A 14,521-nucleotide genomic window follows, 5' to 3' on the forward strand; every position below is an offset into this window, starting at 1 on the left:
GCTAGAGTAGAGTGTTTGGGAAACATTTCTTTTACTTCAGAAGACTGTCAGTCGTCTTCTCTCATTGGCTGCATCCGAAGAACAACAACAGACGACCGCGGAGTCTCAGTATATATACCCAATGAAAGTCATGTGATGTCAACAATGACTAATTGAGAACTTCTCTTGGTCGTACCTTAAAATTCCAAAATCATTACACTACTCGGTTTGGGTACGAGTTGACTGTCAACCATTTCGTGGCCGTACAACGGTGGTAATCAGTGGTAATCCGTGGTGTGAGTGATGCCCCAACATTAGTCCACATCGGTCTAGTAGTCTTTAAAGTATCATTCACATTATCTAGCGATGTATACGATTGGTGCAACCATATATTTTTTGATAAAAATGGCGTGGTTGCCGGCCGGACTTACAAAGGCCCAGCGATGCATTGCTAATCATAAAACGATGTTTCAGGGTAATCGGCCGATGTATATTATATCGCTCATACATTGGTGAACATCGTCCGTACGTCGATTGACTATGGGCCAATGTTTGGTCGAACATCAACTAATGATCGGCCTATGTCTGTTGCCCACCACTCAACCCCCCCCCCCCCCCCAACCTCAGATTCAACGGACACTTGACGATGCTCGGCCATACATCCGCCAATCCTTGAAAGATGTGTTAATGATGGGTTGCCGATGAGGAGCGATTTGGGGCATCGGTAGAGATCGATATCGCTGATTTTTAACTATAACTTATTTTCTACCGATGACCCCACCGATTCGGCAAATAGCCTCAGTCACCTTCCGATTACTATAGGTGTCCGGCCGGCAACCACGCCATTTTTATATGAAAAAAAATGCATTTTTTTCTCATCGTATACCCCATCGCTGAATAATGTGACTGATACTTTAATGGGAAGCAAATTATGCTCATGGAATACTTGCTTTCTGTGTCTTTTCCAATCAAAATCTGACCAAAATCTAATATAATTTTATGCAGACTTACCTACACAAGTCTATGCAGTAGTTACCAATCTCTTCATATCTTTCAGAGCAGTGTAGAAAAAAAATTTTAAAAAGTAAACGCAAAACGAGATTTTATTAATCAATTTATTCAACGACCACAAAGAGGAAGAACTTGTATGATTTCAAATTATTCATTGCCATTAACGTTGTAGATTTTTTCAATGTTCATGATAATAACACAGCATGTAATTAAGAAGAAAAGAACCACAGCACAAAAGCATCTTCAGACGAAAAGATGATGTCGCTGCTGTATTCCGAAAATCCATATCTGTCGTCGGACCTACAAATCCAAAAAAAAAGGTTACATAGTACACGTATTACAAATTACATTATGTAAAATAAAATTCAGTCCCTAATAAGAAGGAGAAAAGCGACTTTCGAGTCATTTTTTTTTACTTTGGTATACTTATGACATGCAATTATCTTCCCCCCTGTTTAGGTGGACTAGGCTCCTAAATGTACGGTACGCATGGCGTATCCGGCGAGTTGATACGCCCCGGTGCCTTTAATCTGTAAAAATTATGCAGAAATCCGAAGTGTATGCTTTAAGGCTGTTGAAGAGACACCCCTTCCGGAAATGTCCGTACCACAAAAACTTACCGTCAAAGTGGGGGCGTTTACCCGGTAACGAAGCGACACAGGAGAACTCTTACCTAAAAATCATGGATAGACCAAGATTCGTCAGCAATGAACAGCCATGGACGTAGTAGAAGGAAACCATAAACAAAAAATACTGTACCCTGGTCCTCCAGGTTTGGGGTAAGGCGCAGCTAACAGCCCTGTAGAAGTAGAAAGTTACAGAAACAGCACCAAAAGAAAAAACTTTTACTACAACGCGTAAAGGACATCGACGAGCACAATGAGACTAGTTTGATTGTTGGCAATCAAAGCCAAAAGGGCGTTACCAGCAGAATGAGAGAAGGCCTGAATACCACAAAAACCAGATTTGGACATTGGAATGTGAGGAAAATGTATAAGACAGACAAGCTGGCAGAATTAACATCTTAGGTGAGACAATTTATCCTCCATGTCCTAGGAGTAAGTGAGAGTAGATGGACTGGATCTGGAAACATGAAAACCACCAGCGGAAAAACTGTCTCTTACTCCCAAAGAAATGACAATCTACATCATAAAGATGTAGTCATTATGCTCAAGAAAAGTGTGGAGCGGTGTCTGGCAGCATACTGGAATGGAGGCACATAAATAATAGATTGATTAGCGCAAGTTTTAAGGACAATCACATCAAAACCACATTCATACAATGCTACACCAACTAATGACAGTAGCGATGAAGACAAAGAGAAGTTCTACGGTCAACCGCAGGCAGAAACAGAGAATACATCATGGCACGGCGACCTCCTCGTCATCATGTGGGACCTTGATGCCAAGGTTTGAAAAGATAAAACCGACTATGAAAAAGTCATGGGAAAGCATGGAATTGGGACCAGGAACGTTAATGGGGAAAGATTTGTGGAGATTTGTGCTATAAATAGCCTGGTGATAGGAGAAACTCTCTTCATACATCGTGACATCCACTAGCTGACCGTCAAATTGAAAGGACAAGAACCAGATTGGCCATCTAATGACTAATGGCATGTGAAGATGCTGTCTATTAAATATTAGGGTCAAACGGAGTGCAGACGTAGGCAGCAATCATAATCTGTTTATAGTACTCATTAAGATAAAACTGAAAAAAGCTGAGGAAAGAAGCCAAACATGCGATTTTACATTCAGAGACTAAGGGACAACACCGTAAAAGCTACCTTCATCAGCGATGTAAGACACGGATTCCAAATTTTGCAAGACACATCGAATGATAATCAACCGAATGAAGGTGAGGAGATCAAAGTGGACAACACAAGGAAGGAAGTTGTCAAATTGTACACTGCTGAAAGCAGCAAAAGAAACTACGTCTTCGCAAGAGAATCACCAACAAAGACTGGATCCAGCAGTAGACTCTGGTTGCTTTTGACGAGAGAAAGAAAAAAGATGCAGCAGATCAAGTCTCAATGGCTGCATACTCTACTGCAGGAAATTAACTAGCGGAGTTAATATTCGCTATATTCGCGGAAAAAGAAACTCCGCGATTTCAAAATACAGTGAATAATACTTTTTGTTTTTAAAGCTTATTAATTGTTAAATCAATTTCTATAGCTAACGATTAATTTTGCCATCTAGTAGATGTGCGATGAAATTGCAGCCCGGAGGACCGGGCTGCTCTATACATATAAGTTTAAGTGTTGGTGTATGGGGATTGGGGTGGGAGTAGTTATGTAGAATTAAAGGTTTTCTAAACTTTGAAAAGATTGTTAATCAGAATGTTCTTTCAGTTTATAAATTACGAGATACATAATATATTTACTTCCATAAAGTGAATCTGTAAAAATATATATGTTTTTTTATATTTAATGTATATTGTTACTTATCATTTACTATCGAAACAACACAGGTCCCTTTTTTTAGAACATCGAATTTTACTTCTCGGATAAAAACGTACTCTGCACAGTTCGTGTTTTATATTCTAAAATTGAAAATTAGTACATTTTTAAATATAAATGATGCTTGTGTCTAACAACAATTTATTTTTTATGCAGCCAACATTTACTTGAGGAATTGATCAAGTTTAAAATGGTATCGTTTTTGATTGATTTTTTTTCTGACTGCAAGTTTTTAAAAATATTTGCGACTATCGTCTCCATCAGTTAGACGCATGCCTTTTTACACATATCGAAGCGGTTTGGTGATCAAGACTCATTTTCATTGTTTACTTTATATATTTCCCGGGCGACAATTGATGGTTACATCAATGTTTCCCGTGTGTATCACTTAGTCATTCCTTAAATCAAGGTACTTACGTAGTAAATTATGTGATTAGAAGTTCAACATTTCGATACGGTTCATTTTTTAATGATTTGGACTCGGAAATAAAAATTAAATCTGCGTTAACATTGTTTTGACTTCAAATGGGGGTCAGTGGGGTGTTTCGTTATGATTCAATCGGGCTCAAAATCGACACAATATGCCTTGCCTGTCTGTGCTGCGCGATATACATATACAGACTTTCGTAAGATAGAGACATGAAATATCAGTCTACACAATATATACCTAAAGAAAAATGCTTGCACGTACTGTTAAAAAAGTATTATTTTTCCTTTCCGCGAATTCAAACGACCGCGATTTTCTGAAAATTGAACAAATCGCGATCTTTTACGACCGCGAATTTAACCTGCTATAATATATATATATATATAAACGGCAAGACGAGATGTACAGTGAGGCTCACAAGAGAGCCAAGAAGCTTTCACGCCATGACAAGAGGGAAATGGTATAACTGGCAGCTGAGGCAGAGGAGGCAGCGGTATGTGGAGTGCAAGGTAGATCGTACAAGATCACAAAAGAGTGTATGGAAAATTTAGAGAAAATACAGAAATACAGAAAGACCTATCAAGGACAAACACAAAACACTACTGACAACAGAAAAAAAACAAGAAGAGAGATTGGGTGAACACTTCTGCGAACTACTCAATCGACCATCAACTGATTAAACAGTTGTGATGCAAGAAGTCACAGAGGATTTGGACGTCGATACTGACCCATCCACCAAGGATGAGATACAATGGATGCAATCAAGATCCTAAAGAAGACTTTCAAAGGGGGATCTGATAGGGCCTGTTCTAAACATTGGAGGATCTGGGCCTTGCAAATGACGTAAGGATTCATGTACGAGTAGCCCTTCAATCCTTTAAAGTAATGGAGCCGAGGCCCCGAATGGTCGAAGCCCATTACTTTTAAGGAATGGAGCGCTACGAGTATATTAACCCGCGTAAAATCCGCCTTTCTGAATGCTTGTTTTTAATGTTTGTTAATATAAAATAAAGAATATTTATATGATACATTGTAAGTAATCACTACATTTTATTGTCCCCGCTTTCGCGAAAGCGAGGGGACATTAAATCTCATTCGTCTGTCTGTCTGTCCGTCAGTCTGTCCGTCACAAAAACTTTAACCTTGCCCATAACTTTTGATTTAGTGGAGCTTTGACTTTCATATTTCACATGTGTATTCTTTGTGACAAGACCTTTCTTTGGGTACCACCAAATTTGACCTTTTGACCTTGACCTTGGAGTTTGACCCACTTTTACACAAAAATTCCAAATTTTAATAGTAGGTACTAGGACTTTCATATTTCACATATGTATTGTTTGTGGCAAAACCTTTCATTGGATAACAACAACCTTGACCTTTTGACCTTGACCTTGGAGATTTAGGTACTTATGAAAAAACTTTAACCTTGACCATAACTTTTGAACGGTGAGGACGAAGGCTTTCGTACTTCACATATGTAATCCTTGTGAGAAGACATTTCATTGGATACCAATAACTTTTGCCCTTTGACCTTGACCTTGGAGTTTTAATTACATTTTAAAAACTTTAACCTTGGTTACAACTTTTAAACAGTAGATACTAGGACTTTTATATTTCACATATGTATTCCTTGTGGCAAGACATTTCATTGGATACCAACAACCTTGACCTTTTGACCTTGACCTTGGAGATTTATTTACTTATGAAAAAACTTTGACCTTGACCATAACTTTTGAACGGTGAGGACTAGGGCTTTTGTACTTCACATATGTGATCCTTTTGAGAAGACCTTTCATTGGATACCAATAACTTTTACCCTTTGACCTTGACATTGGAGTTTTAACTACTTTTTAAAAATAATTTAACTTTGGTCACAACTTTTGAACGGTAGACACTAGGACTTTTATATTTTACATATGTATTCTTTGTGGCAAGTCCTTTCATTGGATATCAACAACTTTAACCTTTTGACCTTGACCTTAAAGATTTATGTACTTATGAAAAAACTTTAAAAAAAACTTTGACCATAAATTTTGAACAGTAAGGGCTAGGGCTTTCATACTTCACATATGTAATCCTTGTGAGAAAACTTTTCATTGGATATCAACAACTTTGACCCTTTGATCTTGACCTAATTTTAAAAAACTTTTTTACTTTGGCTATAACTTTTTAACGGTCAGGGTTTTCATCCTTCAAAAAAATCAACTTCAGTGTTACTTTCTAAATAAATGAAATATGATAGATGTTGTATTATACACAATATGTCATAAAAATAACATCTCACCCACAAAGACACCGAAAGCGGGGGACCACAATTCTTTGAATTTGCTTGTTACTATTCAATTTATATATACTATAAAAAGTAAGGCGAGAAAAATGTATTGTAGTGATTCTTGGGCCCAGCGCTTCAACAGCTTCGACAGCTCAGTCAAACGAGTGCCCGACTCTAATGGGCAGGGTACCAGGTTCACTGCTCGCCATGGCCACAATAATTTTCTTTATGTGAAAATGAACTTGATAAATTTTCTAAGTTCTTTCCTTTATAGAGGCACGGGAAGGATTATACGATCAGAACAAATTCCATTTGCAATATAATATTTGCAACTCTCCATTCCTGAAAAAGAATGTCCAGAGCGCTTGCACAAAAGAATTACGTCACAGGTGGATTTTACATTGCGCTAATAATAATAATAATAATGTCTCACACACACCACCATATTCCAGAGAAGACCATCAGGCTGCAAACCTACAGACAGCAGGTGAGGCTATGTATCAGTAGGAAGAAGATTGAGACAACGACAATTAATGTGGAATTGCCTGCTCCTGTTAACGTCAATGTTGAACTAGTACGACAGACGGACAACTTTATTTATCTGTGTAGCATCATTAAACCAGAGGACAACGCAAGGGAGAATATCTATAACGCACTATATATTATTTTCGGCTGGAGCTGAGCGGCTAGGAGGGATTCCCCCTGGTGGCAGATAGGGGAGCCCTCACTTAGTGAGGGATGCACCAGAAAAACTGAAGAAGGTGCCGTGGACCAACGCAGAATAAGGAAACAGCACCCTGACAGAAAACCACTGGTCCTCCAAGCTTGGGGATTACAAAGATGGCCGACAGCCTCCTCCCTAAAAACGACAGCTACAGAAACAAAGGGCATCAAAGAGAACAGAAGACCGGGTGAAGCGGTATGACGACGAGGGGCGAAAACCTTGGGGAAGCATAGCGTCCGACTAGATCCTTTGTGAAATCTAAACAAACATTAACCATCGGACACTGGGATGTGCGTACAATATTCAGAGGAGGGGTATCTACAGAAATGAAAGGATACCAACAAGATATTTTCAAAATCATTGAGTGGAGATGGACAGGAGCTGGGAAGATGGCACTGGCCTCGGACCAGTATGTCAAGTACAGCAGGGTTGTTAAACTGCATAATGCTGATATCAAGAAGAGGAGAATAGCAGCATATTCAAGGCAAGACAGTTCTGGAGATGGCATGAACAGAAAGCATTCGTGACGAGGTGAGGAGGAGGAGATCGAATTGGATCGATCATCTGCTGAGAAACTATCTAACAGATGACTCTGTAGTGGGCCTCGGGGGTGACACCTTAGGAGAGGAAGAATCAAGGCCGCCCCAAGAAAATATGGCAGTGGATGGTGGAGCGAAATAATGCAGGCTGTTACTTTTGGAATATGGCGCGCCATGCAGCTTCACACCGGTCCCAGAGAGATGTTCAGAACTTTTGTGCCTCCTGACACGGAGAGAATTAAGTTAAATGCCTCAGTCACATTTCCGGCCAGTGGCCGTAGACCGGTGGTAATCGGTGGTAATCCGTGGTGTGAGCGATGCCCCAGCATCGGTCCACATCGGCCAAATAGTCCTTACAGTATCAGTCACATTTTCCAGTGATGGAGTATACGATGGGCAGCCAGTGCGTTTTTTGATAAAAATGGCGTGGTTGTCGGCCAGACTTACAAAGGCCTATCGATGCATTGCTAATCATAAAACGATGTTCCAGGGTGATTGGCCATACATTGCTGAACATCGTTTGTACGTATGTCGACTAAGGGCAAATGTTTAGTCATGCATTGGTTTCTCATCGTATACCCCATCGCTGGAGAATGTGACTGGTACTTATTTAATAGTGTTAGCGATGCCTAAATTTCGGTGCACATCCGCCAAAAAGTCCAAAAAGTATCAGTCACATTATCCAGCGATTGGGTATACATGTACGGTGAGAAACTGATGCGTTTTTGACAAAAATGTCGTGGTTGCCAGCCGGACACCTATAGTAATCAGACGGTGACTGAGGCCATTTGCCGAATCGGTGGGGGTCATCGGTAGAAAATAAGCTGTAGTTAAAAATCAGCATGTCTCTACCGATGCCGCAAATCGCTTCTCATCGGCAACCCATCATTAAACATCTTTCAAGGATTGGCCGACTTGTTGCCGAGCATCGTCAATTGTCCGATGAATCTGAGGTCATCAGGGGGTTGAGTGGTGGGCAACAGACATCGGTCGATCATTGGTCAATGTTCGACCTACGTCGACCTACATACGAATTATGTTCACTGTATGAGCGATGTAATATACATCGGCCGATTACCCTGGAACATGTTTTATGATTAGCAATGCATCGCTGGACCTTTGTAAGTCCGACCGGCAAACACGCCATTTGTATCAAAAACGCATTGGTTGCCCATCGTATATCCCATCGCTGGATAATATGACTGATACTTTAAGGACTACTAGGCCGATGTGGACTGATGTTGGGGCATCGCTCACACCACGGATTACCACCGGTCTACGACCATCCACCTATCGGGAAATGTGACTAAGGCATAAAGTTTCAGTCATATTATCCAGCGATGGATACGATGAACAACCAATGCGTTTTTTAATAAAAATGGCGTGGTTGCAGGCCAGACTTACAAAGACCCACCGATGCATCGTTAATCCTAAAACGATGCTCTAGAGTAATTGGCTATTGTGTATTACATCGCTTATACATTGGTGAACATCGTTCGTACATCGTTTGTGCATAGGTCATACATCGGTCGACTATTGGACAATGTTTGGTCAAATATCGACCGATGATCGGCCGATTCCCGCCGCTCAACCCCCACCCCCGATGACCTCAGATTCAATGGACACTTGACGATGCTCGGCCAGACATCGGCCGATCCTGGAAAGACGTGTTAATGGTGGTTTGCCGATGAGGAGCTATGTGGGGCATCGGTGGAGACATCGCTGATTTTTAACTACAATTTATTTTCTACCGTCCCCCCCCCCACCCCCCACCCCAAACCGATTCGGCAAATAACCTCAGTCACCGTCCGATTACTATAGGTGTCCGGCCGGCAACCACGCCATTTTAATATGAAAAAAAACGCATCGGTTTCTCATCGTATACCCCATTGCTGGATAATGTTACTAATACTAATGCCTTAGTCACATTTCCCGGCCATAGACCGGTGGTAACCCGTGGTGTGAGCGAAGCCCCAACATTGCTGGATGTTAAAGAACTCACATTTTCCACGGTTGAATGTAATGAAACACCGATAAGTAAGTAAATAGGTGTTGCTAATTACCTATTTCTTTCACTGAAGTGGTCATCCCAGAAGTGCTTGATTTTGTACTTGTTAACTCTGAAAAACCAGAAAATATATAAAAATAATTTCTCAACTCACAACTTTACAGGACGTGATTATTTTTTTTTTCTGGAAGACCGGTGGTAATCCGTGGTGTGAGCGAAGCCCCAACATCGGTCCAAATCGGCCTAGTTGTACTTAAAGAATCAGTCACATTTTCCAGCGGTTGAATGTAATCGAAACACCGATAAGTAAGTAAATAGGTGTTGCTAATTACCTATTTCTTTCACTGAAGTGGTCATCCCAGAAGTGCTTGATTTTGTACTTGTTAACTCTGAAAAACCAGAAAATATATAAAAATAATTTCTCAACTCACAACTTTACAGGACGTGATTATTTTTTTTTCCTGGAAGAAAAATGTGATTTTGTATTTGGATCATTAGTAAATCTATAAATTCAAAGTACATTACCGACGACAGTGACTGTGAAAGAAGTTTCTTTTAGCGGTCCATTACGAACTAGAGCGGTACAGGTATAATTTCCCGAGTCGTGCCTTGTGATGTCTTTGATAGTCAATTCTCCCAGTTTTCCGGCTTTCTCAGGAGTTATGACATCTACTCTACCATCGTTGCTGACAAATGATGAACCGCTCACAGTATATTTTGCCAAGACTGTCGCAAACTTTGTCCATGAAAACTATTATATATAAGAAATTATTGAAATTAGCATCAGGACCTTGTAAATGCTTTTTTGAATCAAGTTTGCATTAACATAAGCATTCTTTTTACCTCAGTAAAAGTAGATGGAACATTGCATGGAAGTTTAATCGTTCCCCCAATTTGGAATTCTAAAGACAATCAGACATATATTTAAAAGACGTATATTAATCAATTGTTTTTCACCAAAATATATTGATCCCTACAAAAGAGCAATAGTTAGTTTACTTGGATGCTATCATTTATAGTCAATAAAAGATCGAAATTAGAAACAGATGCGACTGATTTTGCAGTGTCTTTTATCACTCGTTGATTCTACGGTCGTAATGATGAAAGACACGATCACTGAGTCATATTTTGCTTGATGTTTTACATACCAATTATGAGGCCTTTTATTATCGGGTACATATGCATACATATACATACATATTATTATTTTCAAACACAAAATTGGATATGGAATACTAGTATTCTATCTACCTGATATCGATAAATTGAAAACACAGGGGTCACGGCAAGTGCGAGTGATAGGGGATTGTTACCCTCCTTGTCATTTGATTCCACCTCTGTAATTTCATCGTTTCATGTTATGCACCGTATGTACAGTTGGTAGAAAGCTTCGTGACTAATAACAGCCGCGACTGACTTAAGTCAACAAAAATGAGTAGCAACTGTTCATTTGCCATGCGTTCGACACTTTGAATTGAAAGTTGCGGGTTCTTAGGACGAGACATTAAAAACCGAGGTCCCGTGTCGTGACAGGCGTTGGCACGATAAATATATATTATTATAACAGTAACTTGATCCGAAGGGTCGTATCACGTCGAGTTGACAGGCGCGGATCATCAGATCAAACGAGACGCGAAGCGTCGAGTTTGATCTGATGATCCGCGCCTGTCAACGAGACGTGATACGGCTCTTCGGATCAAGTTACTGTTATAATGATAAATTTATTATATACCCCCTCACAACTAGCAAAATATAGCTAAATAAAACTTAAGAGATCAATTGTATAATATTTAATCATAAAACAAAGCATAATAACAAGGGACTTTTTAACGCGCAAGAAAAACAACGTCATGTTTCTGCGTACTACGTCATCAGTTTCAGAGAGTGGTGATATGGATTCAGAAAACAACATGTTGGTGATCCGGAAAATCGGATCACGACGTCACGTGATAGCGTAAATTCAATAGTAAAATAGGGTGATACACATAGGTATATAATAAATATCCCTCATTGGTCCTGATTGCCATGTATTAAAAGGTCCTTCATCGGTTTATGGTGACATGAGTAAAAAATTCTCGAATGGGACGTAAAACACCGTATAATCAATCAATCAATCAATCAATCTGATAACTATTTCACATGAAAAAAGTTGTTAATTTTTAAATATTGTTCACAGTCAATATTTATGAAATAAATTCCTGTTGATAAAATATGGAGTTCAGCAACTTACAAACTGATATTTTGATTTTACATATTACATAACTTATTGAGTAAAGTTTCAATAGTAACTACCATGGTAAAGAGTTCTTTGTCCAATGAGTTAAATACATTCTATGATGCTATTCATTGTTTTAAAGAAGTCGCGGATGTTGTTCCTTGAATGTTGAATGTAAACTGCTTATAAAGAGAACAGTTAGAAGAACTATTTGACAGAAATGATTCAAAATGACAGAAATGTGGTATTTAAAAATTGAGTAAATTTAAATGATCAGTAATGGTAGCCTCTTACAACATCCGAATCGTATCTGGTATGATAAAAATAGTTAAAAAAAGTACTTAACATTGTTCTCTTTGTAATATATAAAATTTACACATACCTTTGGCACCTGTGATCGTACAAATCCATAATACGAACAAACATGTTGTGAAGGCCATCCCTGTATCAAGTTACAGAAAAAAAATAATTATTGGTTAACATTTTTAAAATGAGTTTTATAATCAGCAATTTATACTAGTTGATACGTGTTTTTTTTTTTGTAAATTACTCGTGGGAACAGTGGTTAAGAAACAGGAAGAGATAATTATATAAAGAGCATGCTATATATCGGTACTTGTATCACGGGAACTTGTTAGCTCACTTGAGCTTTTCTGATCACATTTTGCTCGTCGTCCGTATAGCTGTCCGTCTGTCTGTCCGTCTGTAAACTTTTCACATTTTCGACTTCTTGTCAATAACCAATGGGCCAATTTAACCAAACTTGGTACAAAGCATCCTTGGGGGAAGGGAAGTTGAAATTGTTAAAACGAAGGGCAAAGTCCGATCACAAGGGGAGATCATCACGAAAATACAAAAAATAGGGTGGGGTCATAAAAAGTATTCTTCTTAAGAACCAATGGGCCAGAAAAGCTGAAACTTACGTGGAAGCATCCCGGGGTAGTGTAGATTCTCAGTTATTAAAATCGTGACCCCCAGTGATATGGCGGGGCCACAATATGGAATCCGAGTTTTAAATTGAAATATAATATATAGGAAAAATCTTTAAAACTCTTCTCAAGAACCACTGGACCAGAAAATCTGAAACTTATGTGGAATCATCCTGAGGTAGTGTAGATTCTAAATTGTCAAAATCATGATCCCCAGGGGTGAGAGGGGTCACAATTTGGAATCCTACTTTTACATTGGAATATATAGGATTTTTAAAAAAAATCTTCTTCTCAAGAACCGCTTGGCCAGAAAAGCTGAAACTAATATCTTAAAGCATGCTGGAGTAGTGTGAATTCTAAATTGTTCAAATAATGACAACCGGGGCTAGGGCGGGGCCACAAAGGAAATCCAAATTTTACATTGAAATATATTAAAAATTTTTTGGAAAATTTTCTTCTCAAGAACCACAGGGCCAGAAAAGCTGAAACGTATGTGAAAGCATCCTGGGGTTGTGTAGATTCTAAATTGTTCAAATCATGACCCCTGGGGATAGGGCGGGGCCACAATAGATAATACAAGGTATTACAAGTAAAAGAACAGCATGGTCAAAGCTTCTCGGGTAAGCAATGTGGCCCATGGGTCTCTTGTTTTTGGTAATATTTTGTGGCCCATATAGTAGAATAATAACACAAGGTATCCAACTTCGATTTACATGAAGTATCCCCTCCCCCAGAATCGCTTTTATTTTACACAACATGCCATCGCGCCAATAGTAACAACACACCGCTGCACAGACTAGCAAGAATTGTGTTAAGATATGTTAGCAACGGCGTGTTGTTTGATAGCGTGACGGCGTATTGTGATAAGTTGCGTTAGCGTGAGGACATGTGTTGTGTTGGTGACACAATGCGTTGTTCCTCACTCGCTATTACACTTTTGAATGATCTCGAAACAATTGTTAAAAAACAATGATATCCTATGAGTTAAAAAAATTACGATCGCAAATGCGATAAAACCTAGCAACAGTCAACATTGCTGCACCTCGTTTGACAATAATTTCAATGGAGTGAAAATTCCAATTACCCTCAAGTAGAGGGTTGTAGAATTCAATTTCAGTGGGGTTGGCTGGATGGGGCCACAACCATTAATTTTCAATCGGGGCACTATCAACAAACAAACATTCTTTGACATGCTATGTTTTATACAATGTTTTATATATCCGGTTTTTACGGCAATGACTACTTGGCAGTATTTATATAACATCACAGTTGTCGACTTTTCGTACAATGTTGCAATTTTTCAAATATGTTATTCTTAAACTACAGAGATGGGGAAAACTTTTTAAAATGTAACCTACAAATTTTGTTCTCTAGATAGCGTATATTAACTTCATTGAGTCAAGAAACTGCATGATGTTTAGGTAATCTATTCAGTAAAGATAAATATGCGTTCGCTTTCTTTCAGTCTCTATCAAATACATGATCAACATGTTCTTAACTGTTGCATTTTACATCCTTAACTTCCTTGCTTTACGTAATGAAAACGAAAAAGAAAGAGGAGTGAAAAAATGGGTACAGTATTAGGTTGTTTAAGAGCATAAATAACTCATTAAACAAACTCAATACTACTGAAAATTACTGAGATTTATTTATGTATGTAAATATTAGAAATATGTTAAACACAGATACATGTGCCTGTGATTTCCTTTTGAAAAGACATTGATTTTGATTTATATACAATGTATATATAATTATAATATATCCATGATAAAAAATCCCTATAATTCAGTAAATAAATAAATTAGTAAGCCTACTCTATGCAAAGATTCTGAGTACCTTTTCTTGTCTGTTTTAAATGATCCACAAGGAAGCAAATCAAACTTTGTAAGTCATTCACGTGTCGAGTTTTGAAGAAATGCTGTGCAAATACGTTTACTCACTTTAATAAATCACGTGATT

General features: G+C 38.6%; 1 protein-coding gene and 1 long non-coding RNA gene across 2 annotated transcripts; both read right to left on the reverse strand.

Annotated features, from left to right (window-relative positions):
* Positions 1-1,075: 1,075 nt before the first annotated feature.
* Positions 1,076-9,535, reverse strand: LOC134239606 (uncharacterized). Its single transcript, XR_009986253.1, has 2 exons — positions 9,474-9,535; positions 1,076-1,290 (listed from the first exon to the last, which is right to left on the reverse strand). It is a non-coding gene; the product is annotated as an uncharacterized LOC134239606 (long non-coding RNA).
* A 207-nt stretch (positions 9,536-9,742) lies between these two features.
* LOC134239630 (uncharacterized) lies at positions 9,743-14,506 on the reverse strand. Its single transcript, XM_062721808.1, has 5 exons — positions 14,377-14,506; positions 12,016-12,075; positions 10,262-10,320; positions 9,944-10,169; positions 9,743-9,807 (listed from the first exon to the last, which is right to left on the reverse strand). Exons 2-5 carry the CDS (start codon positions 12,071-12,073, stop codon positions 9,743-9,745), a joined length of 408 nt encoding a protein of 135 aa, XP_062577792.1. The 5' UTR covers positions 12,074-12,075; positions 14,377-14,506.
* Between the last annotated feature and the right edge of the window lie 15 nt (positions 14,507-14,521).

Source organism: Saccostrea cucullata, unplaced genomic scaffold (genome assembly GCF_032062105.1).
Source record: "Saccostrea cucullata isolate Sc308-1 unplaced genomic scaffold, CSIRO_AGI_Scuc_v1 ctg80, whole genome shotgun sequence".
NCBI classification, from domain to species: Eukaryota; Metazoa; Mollusca; class Bivalvia; order Ostreida; family Ostreidae; genus Saccostrea; species Saccostrea cuccullata.